Here is a 27658-nt window from a genome sequence, read left to right as displayed (position 1 = left end):
AATAGGCACTCATGAGAACAAGAAAAACTTTATATAAAAAGGAACAGAATGGGACATCTTTGAGGTGATAAGAAATGTGAAATAAGGAGTGCCTGGATGGCAGCTGACTCTTGGGTTTCAGCTCAGGTTGTGATCTTGATGTTGTGGGATCTGGTCCCTGGTCGGGCTCTGTACTCAGCAGGGAATCTGCTTGAGATTCTCTTTCTCCTTCTGCCCCTCCCGCTCATGTCTACATGTCCTCTCTTTCTCTCAAATAAATAGTAAGAAAAAAATAAGAAATGCGAAATAATACAGCAACAAGCACATATAGAAAGGAAGACTTTCCCTTTGAGAACAGAATCAAGACAAGGAAAGTTATTCTTGCTTCTACTTAATATTATACATTGGGGGACCTAACAAGGTAATAAAAAAAAGGTTAAAATTGAAAAAAAGGGGTACCCTGGTGGCACAGTCAGCTCAGTGTCTGACTCTTGGTTTCAGCTCAGGTGGTGATCTCAGGGTTATAAGATGGAGCTCTATGTTAGGCTCTGTGCTAAGTGCAGAGCATGCTTAGAGTTCCTCCCTCCCTCTCTCTCCCTCTTTGCCCCTCCCTGCCACGCTCTCCCACCTTCAAACTTAAAAAATCTTTAAAAATTGAGAAAAGTAAATAAGAGCATCACTATTCCCAGATTATATATATGTATATGTAACAAATCAAAATAAAGTAGAGATAAATTATTAGATGTAGTAAATTAATATAGAAAAATCGTTGGGTTCAATAGCAATATATAACTAGCAGGTCAGCAATTAGAAAGAATAATTAAAGATACACAGAAAAAAACCACTAAATACATAGCAATAACTCTAACAATAAATAGGTATGCAAGAACTCCACAGAAAACTTAAAATTACTAAAGACTTATATAAATGTAGAAAACATACCATGTTCACAGATAGTAGATTCAGTATCAAAAAATGAGCAACTTTCTCCACATCTATTTATAAATTCAATTCAACTCCAAGTAAAGTTCCAGCACATTATTTTGTGAATACTAACAATATTTGTATGGGAATGCAAAGGGCCAAGGAGAGCCAAAATCCTGTTGAAGACTGAAAAAATGCGGAAAGATGTACACTACTAAATATACTTATCAAATGTGACACTGGCCTAAGAAGAGACAAAGTACTGGAACAGAACTGACTCCATAAAGAACCCAGACATAGGTGTATACATTATTACAACATATATCACACTGCAAAACAGTGGGGAAAGTCATTTTTCAAAAATGGTTCTTAGATAAACAGTATGGGGAAAAAGTAACCTATCTACTTCATATAAAAGTGAACATCAGGAGGTACCAAGGTGGCACAGTCAGTTGAGCATCCAACTCTTGAGTTTAGCTCAGGTCATGATCTCATTGTGAGATCAAGCCCTGCATCAGGCTCTGAGCTCAGTGAGGAGTATGCTAAAGTCTTTCTCCCTCTGCCTCTCCCTGTGCTCACTAGAGCTCGAGCTCTCTCTCAAATAAATAAACCTTTTTTAAAAAGGAAAAAAGTGAACAGCAGGAACATTGTGCAGGTGGTCAGCACCATGAAGATCTGGACTTCAGACTGCATCTTTGTCCATCAGAAACTATTACATCAGCTGCAATGCAGAAATACTCAATGTTGGAGTTGACGTACTGGACAGACATACAGACCACTCTGGGAAGCAGCACAACTAAAGACTTCTCAGAACAGAGTGGAGACTGCCTTCCATTTGAAATCTCATACCAGTACAGCAAGAACTAAAACATATGCAAGACATTCTGTAATTGATCCTGCAGAGAAAATGATACAACTTAAATCTACAATATTTCATTTACAAATATGGCTTCAGTAGTTTGTACATATACGATACCTTCAGGACCCAGAAAAAAATTCTGACTCAAGAAGCCATAATCACTGTAAAAGGAGTTACCTTGATGGACTGAGGGCAAGTACGATAACTTCAAATGTCAATAAAAGCCTAGAAGCAATGGAATGGGTGATACATAAATTAAATGCTAAGACTGACGACTTGGCAGCTTTGGCAAGAGGGAGCATGAGGATACCAATGGTGGCAGCAGGTTTGTAAGAGACATAATGATGAAAGTTGGTATACAACACCCACTCCCCAACTCTCAAGCTGGCAGTATATTTGTTATTTAAAACACAAAAATATGTTTTAGGTAGAATTTTTTTTAATAACCTAAGCGAAGCTATATGACTTTTGATCAAAACAAAGAGGTGAAGGGTTTCTAAATAAAAAGGATCATCCGAAGGTAGTACTGTCTGAAACGACCACCTAAATTTGTGATGAGTCTAGTATTTATGTGAAATTTTTTTTTTAAATTTTTATTTATTTATGGTAGTCACACAGAGAGAGAGAGAGAGGCAGAGACACAGGCAGAGGGAGAAGCAGGCTCCATGCACCGGGAGCCCGACATGGGATTCGATCCTGGGTCTCCAGGATCGCTCCTTGGGCCAAAGGCAGGCGCCAAACCGCTGCGCCACCCAGGGATCCCTTATGTGAAAATTTAACAATTTCTGAAAAATACCTGGAAAATTGTATTAGTATATTAAATCTCCTTTAAGGTAGAATTTTAAAGATTTTCATGCATTAGAACTCTACCTGGCTTTGGACTGACCCCAAAACAAAGCAGAGCCACTCAAATACACACAATTAGCCTGCTAGGATAAACACCAACAGCCTGCATGAGGGAATGCTCTTTAAAAGAGAAATTATGAGGGCGCCTGGGTGACTCAGTCAGTTCAGCATCTGCCTTTGGCTCGGGTCATGATCTCAGGGTCCTGGGATTGAGCTTCTTTGAGGCAGAGTCCCTGCTCAGCAGAAAGTCTGCTTCTCCTTCTCCCTCTGTCTGGCCCCCTGCTTGTGTGAGCACTCACTCATCCTCTCTCTCAAAAAAAAAAAAAAAAAAAATCTTTAAAAAAAAGAAAAGTATATACTTTTAAAAGACATTAATCTGTACATCTATAAACCACTATCAAAAACCACAGTGTTTTCTTTGTTAGTTAGATGACATTTTTGGAGTGAAAATTATCATTAAAGTAATACATGACTCCAACAACAAAAAGGGATTTTAGTGTATTAAAGAGTACTGTATTAATTTGCTACACTTTTGTAACTTAGAAAAGGTACTACTTTCCTTGGATTTCTACTTTATGACTTTGTATGCTATAACATGGGCTTATGACATTCCCTGAAGATATAAAGTCAACCTGGAATTTTATAGCACTCCAAACTTAGAACAGCTGTTCACATATTTTAGCATTTCACATTTGCCTAACTTATCAATGGCTCTACAATTGCTAAAGCACAACATGTCAGCTTATTTGAATATAATTATTTTTTGAAGTAATTGTGACCACAAAACATCTTTTTTTTACATGAAAAGCTGTATGTCATTGAAATTACTCAAATGATGTCTTTCTGAAGCATAAATCTGAGGTACTCAGTGTTTTTAATAAAATAGCGCAACTGCAGGGGGGTGGGGGGAAAGAGAAAAAGTGATAATGAGAAAAAAAGCACTGATCTAAATTAAGCACTACATGAACTGCTTTGGAGCTTTTATTTTTGGGAAATCCTTATTTTGGATGCCAAGGGGCAGCTGCACCTGAAGAACAATCCAATAAATGTATTTTGTTTCATATTTTGTAGAAGGCAATTGTCAACCAGTAAATAATACCCTTGATACTTGTAATTTTACACAAGGAGTATGTATGTATGTTACATACAGAGTATGTAAGATTTACTTATTTATTTCAAGAAGAGAGTGCACACAAGAGGGAGAGGAAATTGCAAGCAAACTGCCCTGAGGGCCGAGCCCAATGCGGGCTCCACCTTACAAGCCGGAGACCATGACCTGAGCCCAAACCAAGTCAGGCACCAACCAGGCACCCTCCAATAAGGTTTTTGATTATTTTTTGCAACTAGAAATGGTTTTTAGAACTGAAATAATATTTCAGCTAAACAAAACATTGCTAAACATTGACATTTGATAAAAAGTTGCCTTCTATAATTTCTGTAAATTATACTTGCTCTGAAAAAGGTGTGATGCCCTAATGATAAAAAGATTTCTAAACAACAAAAGTAAGTATCAAGTCCATTTAAACAAGCATAAATGTGAAAGAAAGCCAAAACAATACACATTTTAAAAATAACATGAGAGATTATATACATGGCCTTAGAGAAGGAAAATTAATTTTAAATAGGACACAAATGACACCAACATTAACAAATTTAATAAACTAACCTAAGGATCTGGAAAATTTTCCTTGTAAAGAGCCAGACAGCAAATTTTTAGGCCTTGAGGGCCAGATGACCTCTCTCCATTATTTCACTACTCAACTCCACGAAGCCACAGATTATACACAAATGAATCACCAGCGAGGTAACAGGTAGGGATTGTGAGAGGAGCACGAGGGAGGCTTTAGAAGTGCTGCCAGTGTTTGTTTTGACATGGGCGCTGGATATGTAATAATTCACTGAACTCTAGACTTAAGATTTATAGATTTTTTAATACACTTGCTATACATACAAAAATAGGATTTATTAAAAAATAAAATACATTTTACTTTAGCAATTGAAGAAGGCATCAGAAAGGAAACTGAAACCTGTGTAGAAAAAAAAGCACTACATATTGATAGATTTTGCACCTAAAGTAGTAATAGAGAGAAATTATATCCTTACATGGACATAATAAAAAGCTTTATACAGTAAATTCATCTCCAAAAAAAAAGTTACAAAACACAGCCTATAACCATAGATAGCTGAAGGAAGGAATAAAGGTAAAAGCAGAAGCTAATAAAAATAATAGTAAACGGGAACCTGGGTACCACAACTGGTTAAGCATTTCAGCTCAGGTCACGATCTCAAGGTTGTGAGACTGAGTCCCACATCAGGCTCCACCCTCAGCATGGAGTCTGCTTGAGATTCTCTTCCTTTGCCTCCCTCCCTGTGCTCACACGTATGTAAGCATGTGCACTCTCTCTCAAATGAATATTAAAAAAAAAAAAAAAGGAAAAACAATACAGTGAATATCAATAAAACCAAAAGTTGGTTCCATGAAGAATAAAATATTATGTCAAAAATTATTCACCCCAAAATAGAAAAACTATTAGGAACAAAATGGAACAAATTAAACATTTTAATTTTTTTTTCAAATTTTTATTTAAATTCTAGTTAACCTACAGTGCAATATTGGTTTCAAGAGTAGAGTTCAGTGATTCATCACTTATATACAATACCCAGTGCTCATCAATACCTAAGTGCCCTCCTTAATACCTATCACCCATCTAGCCCATTCCTCTCCTGCCTCCCTCTATCAACCCTCTGTTCTCTGTCTTCAAGAGTCTCTTATGGCTTGTTCCCTCTCCCCAAATGCCACTCCCATATACTGATCTGTTTTGTTTCTTAAATCCCACATATGAGTGAAATCAAATTTAGTATTTTTTTAAATTTTTTAATTTATTTATGATAATCACACAGAGAGAGAGAGAGAGAGAGGCAGAGACACAGGCAGAGGGAGAAACAGGCTCCATGTACCGGGAGCCCGACGTGGGACTCGATCCCGGGTCTCCAGGATCGTGCCCTGGGCCAAAGGCAGGCGCTAAACCACTGCACCACCCAGGGATCCCCAAATTTAGTATTTTTTAAATGATTAAGAATACTGTAGTAAAGTTTATGGAAAAAATACTGAAACAGAATTATGATGATCATTAAAAGAATACCACTTTTGACCAAGTGGGGCGTGTTTTAGAACACAAAGATTAGTTACTAAGAAATGTGGAAATGTTAATTCAAGAGACCTAAAAAGAAAAATTATATCACCATTCCCATAAAATTTAAGAAAGCATTTGGAAAAATTAAACTCTAATTTTCAATAAAATAAGACTCAAAGGATACTCTGTGAACATAACAAAATCTACCTCAGTCCAAAGCCAGCAGCATGCATAATGGAGAAGAGACATGGCAGGCATTCCAACTCACATGTGTTGTGTTAGTCCTTTCATTGTGCTCCTTATTTTTTATAGATGGAAAAAGATAAAATCAGATCCTTTCATCACATTATATTTAAAAAATTCCGGATTAAGGTATTAGATATTACAGAAAAGTCTTACTAGAAAAAAAGACAAAATATAGAAAAATTTCAAAATTAGGCTCCTGGGATCAGGAAAACAAGAATAAAAAATACAAGACACAAAAGGGTTGCATTACAATATAAAACTTTCAGGAAAGATATTATTATATTAAAAGACAAAACATATGAAGAGAAGATAATTAACAACAATTTCAAACAAAAGATTACCATTTAAAATACACAGGGAATTCTTACAAAACTCAGTAAACAACCTAAAAAGCCAAAAATTCATGAAAGTTGCACAAACTCAATAATCAGAAAAATGGAAATTAAACAGTGAAGTTTTTCAGTCTTTAGTGTAAAAATAATTTTTATATCTAGGGAGAAGAGAGAAAAGTAGTCTTCTAATGAGTAAGTTTACCTAGAAAAATTAGAAATCTTCGTATGCCATACCTCAAAAATATTAATCACTGGACTCTAGAACAGTTATTCTTTTTTTTTTCTTTTTAAGAGCAGTTATTCTTAAACTTAATGTGTATCAGGATCCTATGGGCACCTCATTAAAAACACGGATTGCTGGGCCTTGCCCCCCAAATTTCTCTTCTAGTAGTTTTGGAAGGGCGCATAAAAATCTGCTTTTCGGATGAGTTTTGAGGTGACGCTGCCATATTTGGCTAAAGAATCTAACTTTGAGAAGCACTGACCCAGAGTCTGGAGATACACTTGAATGTACGCAGAGAGAACAACGATACTCACAGCAGCGTTTACATTAATGCAAAGTGGAAATTACCAAAATGTCCACCAATAAAATATAGTATTTAGAATACAGTGCACCCATACAGTGGGAAAAACAGAGCTTTAAAAGGGATAAGCTACATATGGATAGATCTCAAATTATTGGTGAACTAGGAGAAAAAAATGGCTATATTATATACATTAAGGTAACTGATATATTTTTAGAAGTCCTCAAAACAATGAACAGTATTGTTTAACAATATTGTTTTGTTTTTCAATGTTCATGTAGAGATAAAATGATAAAGCTAGTAGACAAAGAACTGAAACTGAAACAACAGGGCACAATGAGGAAGACTCCAAGAAGGAGCCTCAAAAGAGTTGTATCAGAAGAGGACAAAGACAACTTGCTGGGTGCATAGTCAATAATGGAGCAGTTCTCCAAGGAAAGTAATTCCAACTGAAACACTGGCGACCTTTAGCCAGAGAGATGTCAAAAAGTAGAGGGGAAAGAAGACAAAACTCTGTGGGATGAATCTGACTGGAAAGCTCAGACACATTTACCAGAGAACCTAACTCTGAACCATCTGCTGTGCAACTCATATACACAACCTGGCTAAAGTCGTTAAGGAGAGTTTTTGTAACAGGCATGCAGGCCATTCATTCCTCTAAATGTATCAGGTTTTGTACTAGGATCAAACAAGAGCATTATAAAATTAACTACCTGAACTAGCTCTCGGACTCTATTACTCACCATCAGGAACAGTTTTAGGCATTCATTCATTAGGCTGTCACTGGAAGATTATCCACTACGTGTCCCTATGTTAAAAGTCATCTTCCAAGAAGTCTTTGTGTCTTAAACAAAAACAGTCTATATCCAAAATACAGTGTCTTCCTTTTCCCAGGATTATCAGAAACATCAGAGATGTATCTCTGGACCAACTTAGAAACTCAGAGATAGAATGATCAGTATTATATACAAGACAACCTGGCCCTCCTACTCAACTGTTACTTCATATTTTCTGTAAAGTTAGATCTTTATCTATTACTAATTTTCCATCTTAACATATGGACTCGTACAAATCTCACAAAGTCCACCGTGAAATAAAGTGAGGAATGAACAACTTACCTGGAATTTGTTCATTTTCTGCTGTCTTGAAAAACGCAGGCAGCTCTGAAGATATGCTGGGTTATAAGAAGAGGAACGGGGTCATGGAAGACCTGGCCTGACTGGGGGCTCCTTAAATCCTTGTGCCCTATAAAACTGCACATATCCGAGAGGGGACGAATGTCAGTACCCCGGACCTTCAGAAGGGGCGGCAGGTGTTCAAGGATCACCTAACATGACTCCCATGCTCTTGGGCATAAACATTTTTCGCTGGGTAAACGCATATGCTTGCTCCCTGAGTATTTAACAGTTTAAACTTCCCGTGAAGCTCAGGAAAAATCTTTAAATAAAAAAACTAGTTTAAACAAAATATATACCCAGTGAAGAAACGTTAACTCTTCACCAAAACTGTTGTAAAGCTACTCCCGACTGATCTTGTTTATCAGGTTTCCTGAGCTTCTGGTTAGGGATTTCACAGAAAGCTGTGAAAAGCAGTGCTTGAAGGAAAGGTCTGGGTTTCAATTTCTATATCTTGGTTGCCATTTCTCAAAAGTATCTTTTTAATTTGTTTTTCCTTGCACGGAAAAGCAGGCAGTTCTCTCTCGTGAGTCCAGGACACGACTTTTCCTCTTCGCCGCTAACGTGCTGTGATTCTGAACAAGTCACTAACCTTCAAGAGGGGGAATTTTTTTTTTTTCTTTTAAATGAGACAACAGAATTCTTGAAGATCCTGAATGCGAGGGCAAGCGCACGGCAAGATGCAGTGATGGGCACGCCTGGTGAGCAGCTCGGACTCCAGGAAGGGTAGAGGGAGAGCCGAGGGAATTGGGTCTCGCCGAGCGCACGGCGACTGAGAACAGCCCGGACAGGTGTGCCCCGAGCCCCGAGCCCCGAGCCCCGAGCCCCGAGCCCCGGACCCCGCCGCGCACGCGCACGCGCACGCGCACTCCCCCTCCCCGCAGCGCCGTCGCCTGCGCACGAGGTGCGGACCCCGCCGCGCACGCGCACAAGCGCTCCTGCCGCGGCCTCAGGAAGCGCGCTGCACGCTCGGCGTAGGGTGGTGACCTGAGGCCCCTGAGCCCTAGTCCTGGTGGAGGTGTCCCTATCGGGCCGTCGGGGGAGTCCGCGGACCTGCTCCACGCCCTCGGGCACCGACCGCCTACCCCGGACCTGCGGCCCCCAGGTAGCGCGGCGCGCTCGCGGGCACTCGTCCGACCGTCCCGGGCTCACCTGTCGCTCCCTCGTCGCAAGGCACCGGCCCTAGAAAAGCGCAGAGACTCCGCGGCCCAAGAGAAACCTCTCACGCGAGACCCGAGGAAAACGGCGGGGCGGGGGGGGGGGGGGGACGGAAGCAAACAAAGGCAGAAGGAGGAACCGGGCATGCGCAGAGCGGGGAAGGCTGGGCCGTCGGCGCTAGGACCCCGCTACCCCTCCTGGCTGACGCCGGCGGGGCGGGGTTGGCCGAGAGCTGGGTCCCGGGCCTCACCCAGCGGGGAGAGTTCGGGGCCCGCCACCGACTCCCCGCAAGCTGAGTTCTGTGTGCAGAACCTGCCTGCTAAGTCCACTCTCAAATACTGGGAAATAGATTCCATCAATGAAATAAAAGAACATTAAAAAAAAAAGTATCTGACACCATCAGGGATTCTGTGAGAAAATGAAAAGCCAAGGGGTGAGGCCGGACTCAAGAAAGCTAGTTCAAAAATCATGAAAGCAATAAACGAACATTGTAGATAAATCAGAAAATTGACCCAGTCGGAAAAAGATAGATCTTTATTCATTTACATAAGCATATTCCTTCCCATGTGACATGAAAGTTATTTGACTAAATGGAGAGCCACCCTTTCATAGAATGAGTCCACATTCTTTGACAACATTCCACTAAGCATCTCAATAAACTTTTGTATATGCTTGTTTCCTCTTTGATTTTTTTTACGTACCTTAATGTGTTCTCTACAAAAGCACTCAGACCTGGGGGGGGGGGGTGTTGTCCAGTTACCGCAGGCCTGACTTAAGGGCATGGCGGGGATAAGGCCTGGGGGGGGGGGTCCCACCCCTGTAGTCAGAGAGGGATCAATAGGGCTACATGTGGGAGAGCTGGTAGAAACCACAGAGTTAGAGAACTGCTGGGGTTAGATACCAGTGATGGTTGCACAACGCTGTGAATATACTCTAAACCACTGAATTTTCTCTTAAAGGAATGAATTTAATGTGAATTATATCTCAATTTTTAAAATACTTAAAAAGAAATAAGCTGTCATGTACTACTAGTGGCCACAGTGAAGGGCCCTTGCCGGAGTAATGTTACAGAGAGCATCCTGCAAACAGGAAGAAGGAACTTGCTCCTCCTCTAACACTGTCCTCCAAACTTCCTGTAGTTTGGAGGACAAAACAGCCAGCAGTCCCCTACAGCTCAATAGGTTAAGTGCCCTACTCTTGATCTCAGTTCATGTCTTGATCTCAGGGTCATGAATTAAGGACCCATGTTGGGCTCCACACTGGGTGTGAAGCCTACTTAAAAAAAAAAAAAAGTGGTTATGCAGAAGTATACTAACTTACATGGGGGTTGGTTACAAAATACTTTAAGAATTTGGTTTACACAAGAATATTTAAGACATCACATTTAAAAAAATATATACCAGAGAGAGGTGCTAGGCTGGTTCAGCTAATAGAGCATGCAATTCTGAATAAGAGGGTCATGAGTCTGAGCCCCATACTGGGTGTAGAGATTACTTTAAAAAAAATGTGCCAGAGAGTGACATCAGCATGATGGCGGCGTAAGATGTTGGTTCCTCCTTTTTCTCTACTACTTAGACATCCATCCATAAACAAAAATGTGTTGGTGGGAGTTGTGGAACCCAACACTATATGCCAAGAGACCCAGAATGTGTCTCCTCTACCTGTGTACCTACTAATAGGCAGGCAGACCTAGTAAGTGTTGGGCTCAAGATTGCAAATCCAAGAAACCACCAAGGAGCCGACACTGATGCAAAGCACACAAGGGTTTATTAGCAAGCTCGAGTTTGGGTCCAAGTATACCCATCACAGCAGAGCAGGGACTTGGACCCCGAGGTGGGTTACAGCTGGGTTTTTATGGGCTGGTCTAGGGGATTTCCAGAAGGGGTGGAGGAATTTCTTAAGCTCTGTTTTCATTTCAGTACGGGACTTTCTGTCAAGGGTGTTCTGTCTTAAGCTCTGTTTTCATTCCAACATGGGACATTCTGTCAAGGGCGTTCTGTGGTTTTTCCTGTAACTGAAGTAGGGTAAAGTTCAGCTCTTGTTCACAGGGGCCTGAGATGGCTGTACTTGTGCTAACACTAAACTTGAGGTGGAATGGCCTTAATTTTCTGCAGCACAGTAAGAGCTGCAGAACGAAAACAGCCACCAAACCTGTCCCAGTGTCTTTTGCCTTGGCTGGGATAACAACCTGGAGAGGTCTCACCTAGGACAGATGAATGGTAAAGAAAATATAAACACACACACACACATACACACACACGGGAATATGATTCAGCCACAAAAAGGGAAAACCTGCCATCTGCAATAGGGTTACACCTGACACCTTGCGGGCATTATGGCAAATGAGATAAGTCACACAGTGAAAGACAAATATTGTATGACCTCACATGTGGAATCTTTAAAAAAACAACCACCACCAAAATCATAGTACAGATTGGGGGTTGCCAGAGCCAGGGTATGGGGAGTGAGTGTAACCAAAGGAGATGAAAAAGTACAAATTACCAGTTACAAGAGAAATAAAGGCCAGGGGATATAATGTTTGGTATTGTAACTATAGTTAACAATCCTGGATTGTATTTTGAAAGGTGTGAAGATAGATCTTAAAATTTCTCATCATAAGAAAAAAACCTGTAACGTTTTGTGATAATGGATGTTAACTATGCTTATTATGATAATCATTTTACAATATATATATGTGCTAAATCATTATGTTGTAAACCTAATCTTACACAGTGTTTCATGTCAATTACACCTTAATTTTAAATACTGTCCAAAGCCACTTATATATTCAATGCAATCCTATCAAAATTTTAATGGCATTTTTCACAAAATAAGAAATAAAATAAAATGTATATGGAACCATAAAGACCGTGAATAGTCAAACCAATCATGAGAATGAACCAAGCTGCAGGCATCACACTTCCTGATTTCACACTATACCACAAAGCTGTAGTAATTAAAATGGTATGGTATTGACATAAAAGTAGCCAGATAGACTAATGGAACAGAATTAAGAGTCCAAAACTAGACTCATGCATTTATAGTGAACTAATATTTGACAAAGAATACAAAAATGCTCAATGTGGAAAAGATAGTCTTTTCAATAAATGGTACTGGGAAAATAGCTACAGGCAGAAATATGAAAGTGGGCCTCGGTCTTATACCAATCAAAATTAACTCAAACTGGGTTGAAGACTTAAACATTAAGACCTGATACCATAAAACTCCTAGAAGAAAACATAGGGAAGAAGCTCCTTGACAATGGTCTTGGTAACGATTGTGTGGACATGGCACCAAAAGCCCAGCAACAAAGAAAAACAATCAGCAAGTGGGAGTATATTAAACTAAAAAGGTGTTTTGCTACACAGCAAAAGAAACTTTAAAAAGATGGAAAAGCAAAATAGGTGAAAAATATTTGCAAACTATATATCAGAAAAATATATAAGGAACTCTTATAACTCAAAAACAATGAAAATCTCATTTAAAAATAGGCAGAAGTGAGCCGCCTGGGCAGCTCAGTCGGTTGAGCATCAGACTTCTGATTTCACCTCAGCTCATAATCTCAGGGTCATAATCTTAGGGTCAGGAGATCCAGCCCTATGTTGGGCTCCAAGCTCAGTAAGGAGTCTGCTTGAGATTCTCTCTCTCCCTCTGTCTCTCCACCCCATTCTCTCTTTCTGACATAAATGAATGAATGAATGAAAGCTTTCTTAAAAACTAAAAATGAGCAGAGGTGCTAAATAGGCATTTTTCCAAAGTAATTATCTACATGGCCAAGTACATAAAAAGATGCTCAACATCACTCATCATCAGTGATATGCAAATGAAATCCAAATGAGAGACTACCTCATCCCAGTTAGGATGGCTAATAACAAAAACACAAGAAATAACATGCTCTGGCAAGAATGCAGAGTAAAGGGAACCCTTGTACACTGGAATGTATATCAGCATATCTACTATAAATAACAGTATGGAGGGTCTTTATAAATTTAGAAAAACAAATCTCATATGACCCAGCAATTCCATTAGTGAGTATATACCCAAAGAAAATGAAACAGGACACTGAAGAGATATATGTACTCCCATGCTTATTGCATTATTAGTCACAACACGCAAGATAGGGAAACAACCTAAGTGTCCATCAACAGATGAATGGATAAAGCAGGTGTGCTATATGTACACGCACACACACACAACAGAGTATTATTCAGCCATGATTTAGTAAGAAATCTTGTCCATTTGCAACATGAATGGACCCTGAAGGCATTATAAGAGTGAAGTAAGTAAGAAAGGGAAAGACAAATACTATATGATATCATTGATATATGGAATCTAAAAAAGCTGATCTCACAAAAACAGATTAGGGAATGATGGTTACTGAGGGCTTTACTGATGGTTACTGAGGGTTTTAGGGAACAGGAGAGATGTTGTTTAAGGGTACAAACTTAGCAACTACTAGATATTTAAGTCCTGGAGATCTAACGCACACTATGGTGACTTCAGACAACAATCCTGTGTAATAAACTTCCAAGTTGCTAAGAGACTGTATCTTAATTGTTTCCACTACAAAAAAGGAATAATAATTATGTGATGCGAGAGGTATTAGCTAAATCTATGGTGGTAATCACATCACAATGTATAAATGTATCAAATCAATGTGTTATACACCTTAAACTTATGTCATATGTCAATTATATCTCAATAAAAATGTACCTGCTTATCTTAAAGAAATGAAAAATAAAGCAAATCATACTCCACATATTTCAAAATTAACTTCTTTTTTATAGGTGTTTTAATTTCCTTTTGCTGCCATAACAGATTACTACAGTGGTTTAAAACAACACAAATTTATTATGTTACATTATTAGAAGTCCCAAATGGATTTCTTTTTTTTTATAATAAATTTATATTTTTATTGGTGTTCAATTTACCAACATACAGAATAACACCCAGTGCTCATCCCAAATGGATTTCACTTGGCTACAATCAAGTTGTCAGCAGGGTTGCATTTCTCCTGGATGTTCAACAGGAGGGAGAATCCACTTCTTTGCCTTTACCAGTTTCCCTTAGGGGCTGTCCTTGGTTTGTCCCACATCACTACCTCTGCCTACATTGTCCCATCTCTCTGACTCTGATTCTCCTGCCTTTTTCTTTCCCTTATAAGGATCCTTGTGATTATATAAGGCCCCCTCAGATAATTCAAGATAGTCTCCCAATCTCAAGATACTTAGCTTAAACATATCTGCAAAGTCTCTTTTGCCAGGTAAAGTAACATATTTCAGATTCTAGAGATTAGGATGTGTACATCTGCATAAAACACTCTTCTGCCTACCACAATAGGAAAAAATGCAAAGGATGGATACATTCTTCAAAGGCATTAATCTATGAGGATTGTATCTTAATATATTTTTTATTTTCTCAACATTTCATATATCTCATACAAAGTATCTTCCTCTAAGTTACAATTTGCAGAATGGTGGGGGATTCACTTTCTATGTGTCATGTTAACATCAAAATTCTACTCCAAAGTTTTTATCAGAATGGTATTAAAGATTGAGACCACAATGATTCATTAGATCATCAGAAAAGATTACAAGGCATATAAAATGAGCCTGTGCCTAATTTGTTAAGTTCTTGATACAGATGAAATTACCTTCTTCACAGATAAAAGGGCATCACTACATAGCATTTACCAGAGCAGCTAAAGTTTGCAGGGCCAAGTATGGAAAAGAGAGAGCTGCCCAGACAGGAAGCTGAGGAGATGATAAAATGTATTAGGGAACTGAACCGCCCAGGACCCAGGAAGAACTGACCAACAATATTAGAGGCAACAGTGACCAATTTTCAGAAACCCAGCTTTAAAAAAAAAAAAATCCCCATGTATTATAGACTATAGCACTGCTGTACTCTTTCCAGTTGTCAGCTCACTTAGCACTTCCAAGCTGGGAACAATATGGGACTAGATCTTGTTACATGAACATTATCTTTCTGTGATCTCTTGCTATCTCTTCAGAGCCCTTAGAACATACCATAATTGAAGTTTCTGGGACATGCCTGCACTGTCCCACCTTACTGGGTTCTCAGTGGTATTTGAGTTTATATAAAATATAGTCTGGGTTTCTAGGGAACTATGAATTCTTAGAGAGTCAGATCTGGCACCCTGGATAAAGCTCCCATGCCAAGTGAATTTTTCTCAGGTACTCAGGTCCCGACATAATGAACAGGAATTCTACCTGGAAGACAACACTCTCTTACCTGAGCTTGTTCTCTCTCTTTCTCTCTCTCTGTCGCTAAAGAGCAGAGATAGAACCCCCCCCCAAAAAAACAAGCTTATCTTACATTTATGTGATGAGAATTTTTATTCATCTCCCAATAAGTGTGCAAAACCTGCAGGATGTCACCATTCTCAGAAGCCATCAATGACTATGACTGTGATTCAGAAGGGAGGACTAGCTGGAGCTGCAGGACGTGGCTAACAGCCTGGGCAGGAAGCATAATTGACTGGAGGGATAGCTCCTCAGCCTTTCCTGATCTTTCACAACCTTAACACTTTGATGAATACTGGTCAGTTATTTTGCAGAATGTCCCCCAATATGTGTTTGTCTGATGTTTTCTCATGATTGGGATGATGCATGTTTGGGACAAGAATACCACATAAGAGATGTGTGCTTCTCAGAGCATCGTTCATCATTTTGCTATGTCTTATTACGAGACATGTTAACCACTCTGTTAAACTTATGTCCACCAGGGTCCTCTGCTGTAAAGTTAATATCTTTCCCATTGTAATTAATTAATATCTTAATATAACATCTGTTAATGGATAGCATCTGCAGATTTGATGCATTGTTCACCTAATAATGGTTTTTAAATTTCCTTCATTTAGATGACTTCTAAAGATTTTAAGAAATATTTTCAATTTCAATTTGTAATTTAAAAGAAGCCTAAATCATCAAAACACCCATAAAACCTCCTATGCACTGTGTAAGAGTGGGGTTCAGTCACAGGATACCAACAATTATAGAACTCATTTAGGTTTACTAGTTAAAGTATCATTACCACATGGCAACCAGAGGCACTATTCATGTTTCATCTGGGAGTCAGTTTTACATTTTGTTATTCCAGACAATTAATAATAATTCATAAATTGTATTACTTCAACATTCACAATATCAGACTTCATGAATGTTTATAGAATGTTATTTAACATTTGCATATCAAAAACAGTCATAAAGATGGCACTCTTATTATATATTCTTTTTATGTACATATATGTGGGTTTTAAATATATGGGAAAAGGAAGATGTTAAAGGCTATACACTGAAGTAACAGAAATGGTTATAGCAAGGAAGACTACCAATGTACAAATTGGGTTCAAAGAAACTAATGATTTATTTTGAAATAACTTCAAACTTCAGGAAAGTTGCAACAACAGTGAAAAAAAAAATCCCCATATCCCCCATACCTAGATTCACCAACTATTAACAGTTCACTGCATTTGTTTCATATCTGTCTGCTCAACTGCCTTATTATCATTGTTCTTTTCCTGAGTATATGAGAGAGCTGCAGATGTAATACACCACAATTCCTAAGTACTCCACTAGGTATTCTCCTTGAACAAGTACACTTTCTTACAGAACCACCAATCCAATTAGCAAGTCAGAAAATAGACCTTGACAGAACACTACTGTCAAATCCACAAATCCCATTCCAATCTCAAATACTGTCCCAAGAAAGTCTTCCCCTTCTGGTCCTGGATCCCATCAAGGGATATGTTTCTTCATTATCAGACTTAGGTCATGCTTTCTTGGTAGTGACTACAGAAAAGATGGATCAGTGTATCAGGTCAGGGGCCACACAGTGCTGGCCATGGTGACATTAGCCTTGATCATTTTGTCATTTTGGTGTCTGCCAGGTTTCTCTGTCATAATATCACCATTATCCCCATGGAAATTGGTAATCATTCATGGAGCTATATTCTGATATTATGCCAATAATCTGTTCCTCATCCACTCACCAATCTTAGTATCTATTAATAATCTCACCTGAATCAATCATTCATATGATGGTTACCAAATACTGGCTTTATATTTCCACTATTCCTCATACACTTACTAGAGAAGGATATTTTCCTTCTCCCCACTTACTTATTTCAATATCAATATGGATTCATGGCTTTCTATTTTATACCACAGGTTATATTCCATTGTATTAATTTTACACTCAGATTGTTCCAGATTTGGCCAATAAGAGCGTCTCCAAGATGGCTTTTATGTACTTTATGTACATAGCAAAGGTACATTGAAAGCCCATTATTCCTTGAGACATTCCTTGCCTTCTCTCACAGGAAGATATTCTAGGCTCATATGCTTTTCCAGGCACAGGTCTGGAATCAGGCATTTACAAAGGAGTTCTGCTTCCTTTAAGTGGAAGACAGTATCTAGAAACCAAACTCTGGAAGCCAGTGCTCATTGCTACTGGGATGGATTTGCTTCTAAGCAATCTCAGTATGAAGAGCTAGGAAATACAGGTATGGAGGACATTCATATACCACAGACACACATGCATTTGTGTGTACATTTGTATACATACCCATGTATATTTGCATATACACGTGCATGTGTCTATACACATAAGTATGCACACACACCTATAAATACATCTATGTATATATATTTTAAAAAACGATCAATTCCTACCAATACCTCCAATTCTGATTCAACACCTTGGGGTTCTGTTCAGTCTTCTGCCTTTCTATATTTGTAAATCTTTTCAACAGGTAGAAGCGTGGCTCTCATTTTCTTTTTTTAAAAGATTTTATTTATTTATTCATGAGCTATACAGAGAGAGGAACAGACACAGGCAGAGGGAGAAGCAGGCTTCCACGCAGGAAGCCTGACGGGGGACTCAATCCCGGGATTCCAGGATCACACCCTAGGCTGAAGGTGGCGCTAAGCCGCTGAGCCACCAGGCTGCCTGGCTCTCATTTTCAATACATTCATCTTTCCCTCAATGTAATCAATCTCCAACCATGCCAAAAATTTCCTCTATCTATAATCTCCTTAACAGCCAACTCCCCAGTGTCCCATGACTCTGTGCTATGAACAGTTGTACAATTCTGTTCCTCTGCGTGGAGCTCTCTTCCCGTGACTGACCTGCAATGGGACTGCTTTCCTTGTGCTGGGAAAGGAAGGGAAAAGAAAGGAATAGCTGTAATTTTAAAAAACATACTCCAGTATTATTTATAAAATAAAAATAATAAAAAATAAATAATGCTATAGATTGAATGTTTATGTCCCATACCACCTGTTCCCTCCAAAAAACTCATGTGGAAAACTAATCCCAATATAATATTTGGAGGTGGGGCTTTGGGGGATGATTAGATCATGAGAGTGGAGCCCTCATGAATGGGATTATTGCCCATATAAAAGAAACCCCAGAGAGATCCATCACCATGTCTTTCTGTCACGTGAGGACACAGGGACAAAACAGGCTTCTATGAACCAGGAAGCAGGGGCTCAGCAGACACAAATTCTGCCAGCACTGAGATCTTAGACTTCCCAGCCTCCAGAAGTGTCAGAAATGAATATCTGTTGTTTATAAACCATCTAGTCCATGGACTTTGTCATCCAGCCTGAATAAACTAAGATGGACAATTAGACAACATGGGGTTTACAGTTTCTAGTCACACTAAGGATGCTAGGAGGCTCCAACCCTTAGCTCCTACCTTCCATGGGATCCTGATCCACATTCTCAATGTCATTACTCAGTCATTCACTCACACTCTCCTGGCTTAGTAAGAGTTAAATTTGACAATTTCTAGCACAGGGCCTGACACTTAGGTAATGTTTGATAATATATGTTTAGTCATTATACAGAGGGCAGAGAGAGGGGGCTACCTAAGATAACCCAGCCACCCAGTCCTCCCCACCAGACATTTATAATGACTCTTTCTCCTAGTACATTGGTTGGTACCAGCCCAGGAACAAAATACCTGAGCCCAGAGACCATAACTAAGGACTAAACACGGGCACCAGTCACAGCTGTCAATATCCTCCAACTTCCTTTACTTTTCTAAGAAAGTAACCAAAGACCCATGTGTGAAGAAGAACACAGGACAGGCATGAGTTATAGGTCCATGGTAATCAACTCAGAGTCTGTCTCTTCTGCTCTGAATACATGGGCTTCCTCTAGAGAAGATCTTAGAACTAGTTTAATTTTTGACCAACCTCCTATTTTAATTTATAGCTTAACACTATTAACTAAGTTAAAGAAATAAAGATTACATAATTTATTTATCAAGGACAAAATACATTATTCTTTGGGAATAATTTTAAATTTAGAAAAAGTTTGCAACAATAGTACAAATAGCCTTTTATTCTCTAAATTATTGAGAGCATATTGTTCATATGCTTTAGTTAACAGAATATATCACATTCCAATCATCAAAATCAGGAAACACTAATATCTACCACCTAATCCTCAGACCCCATTCATGTTTCACCCATTCTCTGAATCACTTCTTTCACAGCAAAATGATTTAATCCAGAATGATGCATTACAATATCCCATTTCTTTCAGTCTCTTTCAACTTGGAACACTTTCTCAGTTTTCCTGACTTACATGAACTTGTTATGTTTGAAGATTACAAGCCATTTATTCAAATAGTGCACCTCAAAAGGAGTTTGTTTGATGGTTCCCTCCTGCTTAGACTCCGGTTGTGCACTTTTGGCTGTATTCTCATTGCATCCTAGTAGATGGTACACAAATTCAATACTATTGAATACCAAATGTCAGTATTATTTATGTTAACTTCAATTGCTTGACTGGGTTGGGTCAGCCAAGGTTCTCCATTGTAATCACACTTATGTTTTACCAGCTGTCATGCTTGGCCAACAGCATACACTTGAGGACCACAAAGATGGAGGGCAAATGGACATGCTTCTTCCCGTTTGTTTCCTGTGGGCTTCCCATCCCTCTGGTGCTGTCAGCATCTTAGCAATGCTGCTTCACCCAGTCAGGCATATAGGCCTTCTGAGAGCAGCAGCTAAATTCAGTTTTCTAACACTTGTACACCAGCTTCATCATGCCCCATCAGATCCAGTGCCAGGCAGCCAGCACTCTCTCCCTGGCCAAAATGGGCCCCAATCCCATGAGGTCTCTCCTCTGGACTCAGATACCCACATCAATGGAATAGGTTCCTTTTGGGGGGCTGCACTTCAGCTCTGAGGGATGCCTCGCCTCCCCTGTTCCTTTCATTTGACCAGCCTAGAACTGGTAGCTGCTTCCTGCAGTTGCTATCTTAGTAATACATTTGACTTTTGTTTTACTTTCAGATTCCTGCTATCTTCACAATCTCTCTCTGCTCCCTTTTCCCCTTTCAGATCCTTTGTGAACAATTGTGCACCAAGTTTAACAATTCTTTGTATCATATTGTGTGCGTTCAAATCATTGTTATGGTTTCTGTCTTCTGACAATCCTGATATGTTTCACTGGAATTTAATCTCAGGAAGAGTAAAACTTATGTTCCACTGTTGTACATTGCCTTCTATTTAATAAGTAACTAACAAATGCTGATTGAATCAACAAATGTTTGTATTTATAGGGAGTCACTAAAATGTTTTTCTCACTGTGGGTTGAAGATTCAGCCCTACTCTGCATAAAATAAATACACATTCTCCAAAATGGTAATGTTTGTAATCATGAAAAATTAGAAACAAGATGCCTTTCAACAGAATTAACTTGTTTTAATAGAACAGAGTAGAAGATGCTAAAAATAACAAGAGCTACATGTATAAACATGGACATAATTCAAAACCATTATGCTGGTTTTAGTAAAGCAATAGTGTTCAGGATAAGGCACAAAGTGAGATATGACAAAATGTTACTGGAATCACTGAAATTCACGGAGTTTATACATAGTGGCGAAAAGCAGAATGAACAGCAGTAAAATCAGTGTGGGGAAGGAGGGTGGTGTCCTATAGTTGGCCCAACTGGATTGTGCACCAGCAGTAGAATAATGAGGAAAGGAATGTAAGGCCTAGAGACTTAACAGCCACATCAAAAGATAACTCTGTATACAATATAACTGTGGTTTGAAATCAGTGAAATAGGGGTGAAATAATCAAAATTGAAAGACAGTTGTCTGCTCATTTGGGAAAAAAAAAATCAAAGTTGGATCTTTAGTTTACATATTTAACTATCAACAGAAAGAGATCAATAGATTATTCCATTTACTTTAAATACGTGTTTCATGTTTTAAACACAAAATAGTGAGTTCTAATAAGAATCTTCTTGTATCAACTCAAGAAGCAGAAATACATTTTATACTATGGGTTGACAAATCTTTTTTTATTTTTATTTTTATTTATTTATGATAGTCACACAGAGAGAGAGAGAGAGGCAGAGACATAGGCAGAGGGAGAAGCAGGCTCCATGCACCGGGAGCCCGACGTGGGATTCGATTCCGGGTCTCCAGGATCGCGCCCTGGGCCAAAGGCAGGCGCCAAACCGCTGCGCCACCCAGGGATCCCCAAATCTTTTTTTTTTTTAATGACAAACTTTTTATTTCTAATGTTCGAGTTATAAACATAAATGCTTTAAGTTCTAATAACAGAAAACTCTGATCCAAACTATTCAGTATCTATGAGGTAGACAATATTATCTCCATTTTGCAGATGAGGAAATTGAGGCAAAAAGATTAAACCACAACAAAGAACACTCAAATAAGTGAAAGACATAGAACAACCTGTTTGAAAAAAAGTGTATAATTGTAGAAGGAAAAATGTGGCATTCTACCACACTAAATACAAATGTAGATAGTTTTTTGCTCACATAAAATCTGCACTTCACACTTAAAACCTACATAAGCATATAGTTTGGACATAGCACAAATATAAAATGGGGAAAATGTCTTCAATGGGCCCTGTTTTCAATCTGTACAGTATAATAAGTACTACTGTTCAAAACCAATTTTGAAAATTCAGATGTGTACTATAAACAATGGTTTGCTGAATCATTGCATACTTCAAGTAAATCTTGATTAGTCATTATTGGGCTCATTTACTAAAAGAATAGTTGGTTAACAATGTCTATACGGATTTACATATGCCACCAAAAAGTAGAAAACACATATGATACATAGCATTTCATGCGTTCAAGGTTTCTTTTAAAAATATCTATTGTGGCCTAAGTATATGATGGAGCAACAAGAGTATTTAGTGTCAGAAATTGTTGTGTATGTTACAAAAGTTATTTAGGTAAGGGTGCATTGTTCCTGCTCCAACTATTTTGGAGTCCAAAACAAAAATCAAGCATTCAGAAAGTAGCAGTTATAGAGTACACTCATATGTATAAATCTGACAAAGCTCAGAGGCTATGATTATTCACATAGTGAATGTCACTATGTGACACTTAGTGCTGTTACTTTGATGACTCAACTCATTTGTGCCTTCTGAAAACTACATATCCTTTGTTGAGCATAATGGCCAGATAAATATTTCGTGTTAGATTATTAATAAGCTATTTACTGCTGCATCCAAAACACTGCTTCTAGTATAAGATTATTTCTAGATGAGGAGGCTTTCTTCACTTCCTAAACTGATAATTTTTTGTTATATATGCTCCAATAAAGAAATCTTGAAATGTTTTCCAAGTTATTAGATTTTATTCTACTCTCAATAATCTGATGACTAATCAGATGTAGCTTCTTTGTGAAAAATTTCCTACATTCATTTCATTTTGGGGGGTTTTCATTTGTAGATTTCTGATTTACAAAATGTTTGACTTGTTGATGGAAGTTTATTAAAATGTAGGATAATGAGAACAGTTTCCCCCCTAATGAATTCTCTGACATAGAGAATTTCTCATACCTTCATTACATTCATAAGATATATGAGATAAGAGATGACTAGCATATACTATGACAATAAAAAGTCCTATACATAAATGGCCAAACAAAACTGAAATTTCTTTCTGGTTCATGACAAGACTTACAAGTGATGTTAGAGAAGGCAGAACTCTGCACAGAACCCTGATTTCTTCCACCTTGTGATTCTGTAATCTCTAATAACTAGCTCCCAAGTTACCCTGAGGGTGATCTCCATTACCCTTGAATAAGGAAAGAAAAATGGAAATAGGAAAAATCCCAAATGAGGTCTTCTATAGGGTTGGAATGTGTGCTCATACTCTGATTCAGAGGTCATATGGCTTTACATGAATGGAAAGAAGGCTAGAAAATCTTGACAAGTTGTGTTAACTACAAAGAAAGAGAAATGAGTATTGTGAAAAATATAGCAAGTTTTTCTGCTATAGGGTTTCTACCCTATGTGAATTCCTTGATGATTCCTAAGGGCTGATTTCCGGCCGAAAGTTTTTCCACATTCACAGCATTTATAAGGCTTCTCTCCTGAGTGAATTCTCAGATGGGTAGTGAGGGTAGATTTATGACGGAAACTCTTCCCACATTCATTACACTCAAAGGGTTTTTCCCCTGTATGAGTTCTCTGATGATTAGTAAGAGTCGACTTTGTAAGAAAAGATTTCTCACAGTCATTACACTGGAAGGGTTTCACTCCTGTGTGAGTTCTCTGATGTACATTGATGGCTGACAGATGACGGTAAGTTTTACCGCATACATTGCATTGAAAGGGTCTATCTCCTGTGTGAGTTCTCCAATGTTGAGTGAGGGCTGACTTCTGGCAGAAGGTTCTCCTACATTCATTACATTCATAGGGCTTTTCCCCTGTGTGAGTTCTCTCATGTCGGGTGAGGGATGACTTCTCATAAAAGGACTTCCCACATTGATTACATTTATAAGGTTTCTCTCCTGTGTGAATTCTCTGATGTGCATTAACATCTGACTGCCGATAAAAAGTTTTACCACACTCAGTACACTGAAAGGGCTTCTCTCCTGTGTGAGTCCTCTGATGTACATTAACTTCTGACTGCCGAAAGAAAGTTTTACCACATTCCTTGCATTGAAAGCGTTTCTCTCCTGTGTGAGTTCTCTGATGCACATTAACGTCTGCCTGCCGATAGAAAGTTTTACCACATTCCTTACACTGAAAGGGTTTCTGTCCCGTGTGAATCCTCTGATGTGCATTAACATCTGACTGCCGATAGAAAGTTTTACCACATTCCTTACACTGAAAGCGTTTCTCTCCTGTGTGAGTTCTCTGATGAACATTAACATCCGACTGCCGATGAAAAGATTTACCACATTCATTACATTGAAAGGGTTTCTCTCCTGTGTGAGTTCTTTGATGTGCATGAACATCTGACTGCCAATAGAAAGTTTTACCACATTCATTACACTGATAGCGCTTCTCTCCTGTGTGAATTCTCTGATGTGCATTAACATCTGCCTGTCGATAGAAAGTTTTGTCACACTTACTACACTGAAAGGGTTTCTCTCCTGTGTGAATTCTCTGATGTAGCTTAACATCTGACTGCCAATGGAAAGTTTTGCCACATTCATTACATTGGAAGCGTTTCTCTCCTGTGTGGATTCTCTTAAGTACCTTAATGCCTGACTGCCAATGGAAAGTCTTACTGCGTTCATTACATTGGAAGTGTTTCTCTCCTGCATGAGTTTTCTGATGTTGAGTGAAGGCTGACTTCTTACAGAAAGTTTTTCCACATGCATTACACTCATGGGGTTTCCCCCCTTTATACATTCCCTCATGTCGAGTGAGAGAGGATTTCCTGCAAAAGGACTTCCCACATTCATGACATTTATAAAGTTTCTCCTCCATATATGTTAACTGATAATCCGTGACAGCTGATTTGTGACTTGTTTTCCTATATAAATTAAACTCAAGGGGTTTCTCTCCTGTGTGTGTTCTCTGATGCACTATGAGGTTTGACTTGTAGTTGAATGTTTTCTCACACTCACTACATTTGAAGAGATCCTGATGTCTCTGTTTTTTCTGAACTTGAGTGAAATGTGACACCCTTTTGAAATTATTTTCAACTTGATTGCTTTCATATTGTTTTATTTCCATGTGGACCCCATAACATTTCAAAAGAGTTAATTTCTCACAGGTTTCTCCATGTCCATTATATTCACAGAGTTTTTCTCTTGTGTCAATTTCCCTGTGTGGAATTATTGTGGTCTTTTTTCCTATGGACTTTCCACCACCATATTTTGAAATCTTCTCTGAAGACTGAGTATTTAAGTGCTGAATTATACCATTCTTATGACTCAGGGCTTTCTCATATTGATTATTTTGATAAGAAATCTCTTCAGTATGAGGTTTTGCCTGCTTAATATCAAGTAATTTCTCATATACATTTGATACATGAGGCTTTTTTCTTGAAGAAGTTCTATTACTACCAATTGATATTAAAATATTTTCCAAATTCATTCCATTTAAGTCATATTTGAAGGGCACTTTTCTTGAAGGAACACAATTTGTACTCATATCAGACAATTTTCTTAAAGCATAAACTTTCTCTGAGGACAGTTTTTTGTTGCTGAATAAAAGTTGTGGGAAATATTTGTCTTGGTATTTCTGGATTCTCTCTGTTAGGTAATGAACTTTGTTGTCTTCTAGAAATAAAAATATTGAACAAACCATAAGAATTTTATAGTTCTAATGGAATTAGATTAACATACAAATGTTCTATTATATATTTGATTCTTGGTTTCAGTAATCTCACAGGATCAAGGATGCTTTTTCCTGACCCAGTTTGAGAAAACATGTGGAAAAAGAGAGAAAAACTATTAACATGCAGATGTATAATTATTCAGCACTTTATAAATAAAATGTTCATAATGGGTAGAGAACTGAAGATATAAATTGAAGCGGTGAAAAGAGGATGAAAGATTCTACACGAGTGACAGATCGAGGTAGGAGAAAAATCACAGAAAATAAGAGGAGTCTAACTGAGCTAATGAAAAGTAACTGGAATCGCAAGAAAAACCAGTAAACAAAGGTGCTCATGGGGAAAATATGAGACATTAAGGAGACAGACTACAGAGTAGGTCTAATACCCTCAAACCTATATTGTTTTCATAGCATCCAAACAAGTTTTCATGCTTCCTCTTGAATTTCTATCCTACACAACAAACACATAAATTTCTAAATGTGCCAATGACCTTATATTTAAGAGTCATCGGATTGTACTCTAACTTCCCTCCCAACTATAATTTATAGGAATGCCAACTTCCAAAATAAAGTATAAGACAATATCAAATTAAGTAATATTGTGCCAACATAGATCTGATGAATCATTCTATTTTGGTTTTGATACCTTCATATTGCTCTACTATAGCCACTCAACAGCTGAACCTATCATGATAATCGCATTTATGTTCACTTGCTTTCCCTTAAAACAGCATTACCAGTGCCAAAGTGCTAATACTTAATTTTGTTTTATCTTTCACATCTCACATATTAGGTTCCTATTTATCACCAGAATTTAAGGATCATATTTTTCAACAAAATCCGAAAAATGAGTAACATTAATGTTGATTTACCATTTTATGAATATCGTCCACATTTGCTACTCAATTGAACAAAGTCTATCTGAAACTAAAAAACCACTGGCCCAAGCCAAGTACCCCATGGAAAACTGTTACAAGTTGTCACTTAGCAAACAAACGTACACCAACTAAATGCACATCAGATTTTCAAGTTGATGTTGTAAAACACCCCGGTCAATATCCTCTGCGTCAGTTTAGTCAGTTGTCTCATTAAATTACTCATTCTTGACCACAAGGTCAAAGTGTGTACTCTCACTCAAAGCCAAGGCTAGGATGTAGGAAAATGACATAATAACAATATTATTCTAAACCTCCAAGAATGCCTTTTCAAATCTTCCTACTTTCAAAATGTTCAAACCTTCTATTATAAATCTAAAAGTAGTTCCTGTGTAGGCAAGCTGTTTTAAAACAACCATAGGTAACACTGCTTTGTAATATACTATATTTTTATATGCATATTTAATGTTTTAAAATCAGAATGCATCTTGCAATTGATCACAGATATGTGATCAGCAGGCCACCATATAATGAGCAAAACAGTTTTTTCCTGGTGTTCTATCACAAAACGGACCAGTTATAACCTATGACTTCTTAGATTTAAGAAAATAACAATTTATTTTGACAGATGGGGCAAGATGGTGGAAGAGTAGGGGTCCTCAATTCACCTGGTCTCACCAACTTACCTAGATAACTTTCAAAACATCCTGAACACCTAGGAATTCAATCTGAGATTTAAAGAGAGAATACCCAGAACACTACAAAAGGGTTTTTGCTTCTAGCAAGGTAGGAAGGTAGGAAAAAATAGAATAAAAAAGAATCAAGTGGGGGAGGGGGAATGCGAGGAGCCAGGCAAAAGCGGGGTGGTGAGAGACTCCTGGACAGGAAATCCCAGCCCTGGAGAAGCAGGAACTTTAAAAATCGCCACTGGAGTTTTCCCGGACAGAAAAGTGCTTAGGAGGGAAATCAGGAAGAACTACAGGAGGGACAATGAAGCCT

The 27658-nt window shown here is 38.3% G+C and overlaps 2 protein-coding genes and 1 pseudogene across 9 annotated transcripts in view; 1 reads left to right on the top strand and 2 right to left on the bottom strand.

Annotated features, from left to right (window-relative positions):
• LOC140631716 (zinc finger protein 33B-like) overlaps positions 1–9272 on the bottom strand; it is a 41681-nt gene extending 32409 nt beyond the window's left edge. The window contains exons 1-3 of one of the 6 annotated variants that reach the window (XM_072822930.1): positions 9172–9272; positions 7963–8097; positions 5950–6140 (exon numbers count right to left, since the gene is read on the bottom strand). In XM_072822930.1, the coding sequence (XP_072679031.1) occupies positions 5950–6000 (51 nt within the window). In that variant the 5' untranslated portion in view covers positions 6001–6140; positions 7963–8097; positions 9172–9272. Of the gene's footprint in view, positions 1–5949; positions 6141–7962; positions 8098–8611; positions 8825–9171 lie in introns of those variants that run through there. The other 5 variants (XM_072822931.1, XM_072822933.1, XM_072822935.1 and 2 more) reach the window with 5 other exon arrangements.
• Positions 1447–2133, top strand: LOC140631714 (PRELI domain containing protein 3B pseudogene; annotated as a pseudogene).
• A 10263-nt stretch (positions 9273–19535) lies between the features above and the next one.
• LOC140631707 (uncharacterized) overlaps positions 19536–27658 on the bottom strand; it is a 42896-nt gene continuing 34773 nt past the window's right edge. For all 3 annotated transcript variants that reach the window (XM_072822898.1, XM_072822899.1, XM_072822900.1), the window contains one exon: positions 19536–25726. In XM_072822898.1, the coding sequence (XP_072678999.1) occupies positions 23493–25726 (2234 nt within the window). In that variant the 3' untranslated portion in view covers positions 19536–23492. The remainder of the gene's footprint in view (positions 25727–27658) is intronic.

Source organism: Canis lupus, chromosome 4 (genome assembly GCF_048164855.1).
Source record: "Canis lupus baileyi chromosome 4, mCanLup2.hap1, whole genome shotgun sequence".
Classification (NCBI taxonomy): Eukaryota; Metazoa; Chordata; class Mammalia; order Carnivora; family Canidae; genus Canis; species Canis lupus.
The sequence above is the reverse complement of the archived record's forward strand: the minus strand, read 5'-3'. Positions and strand labels throughout refer to the sequence as shown.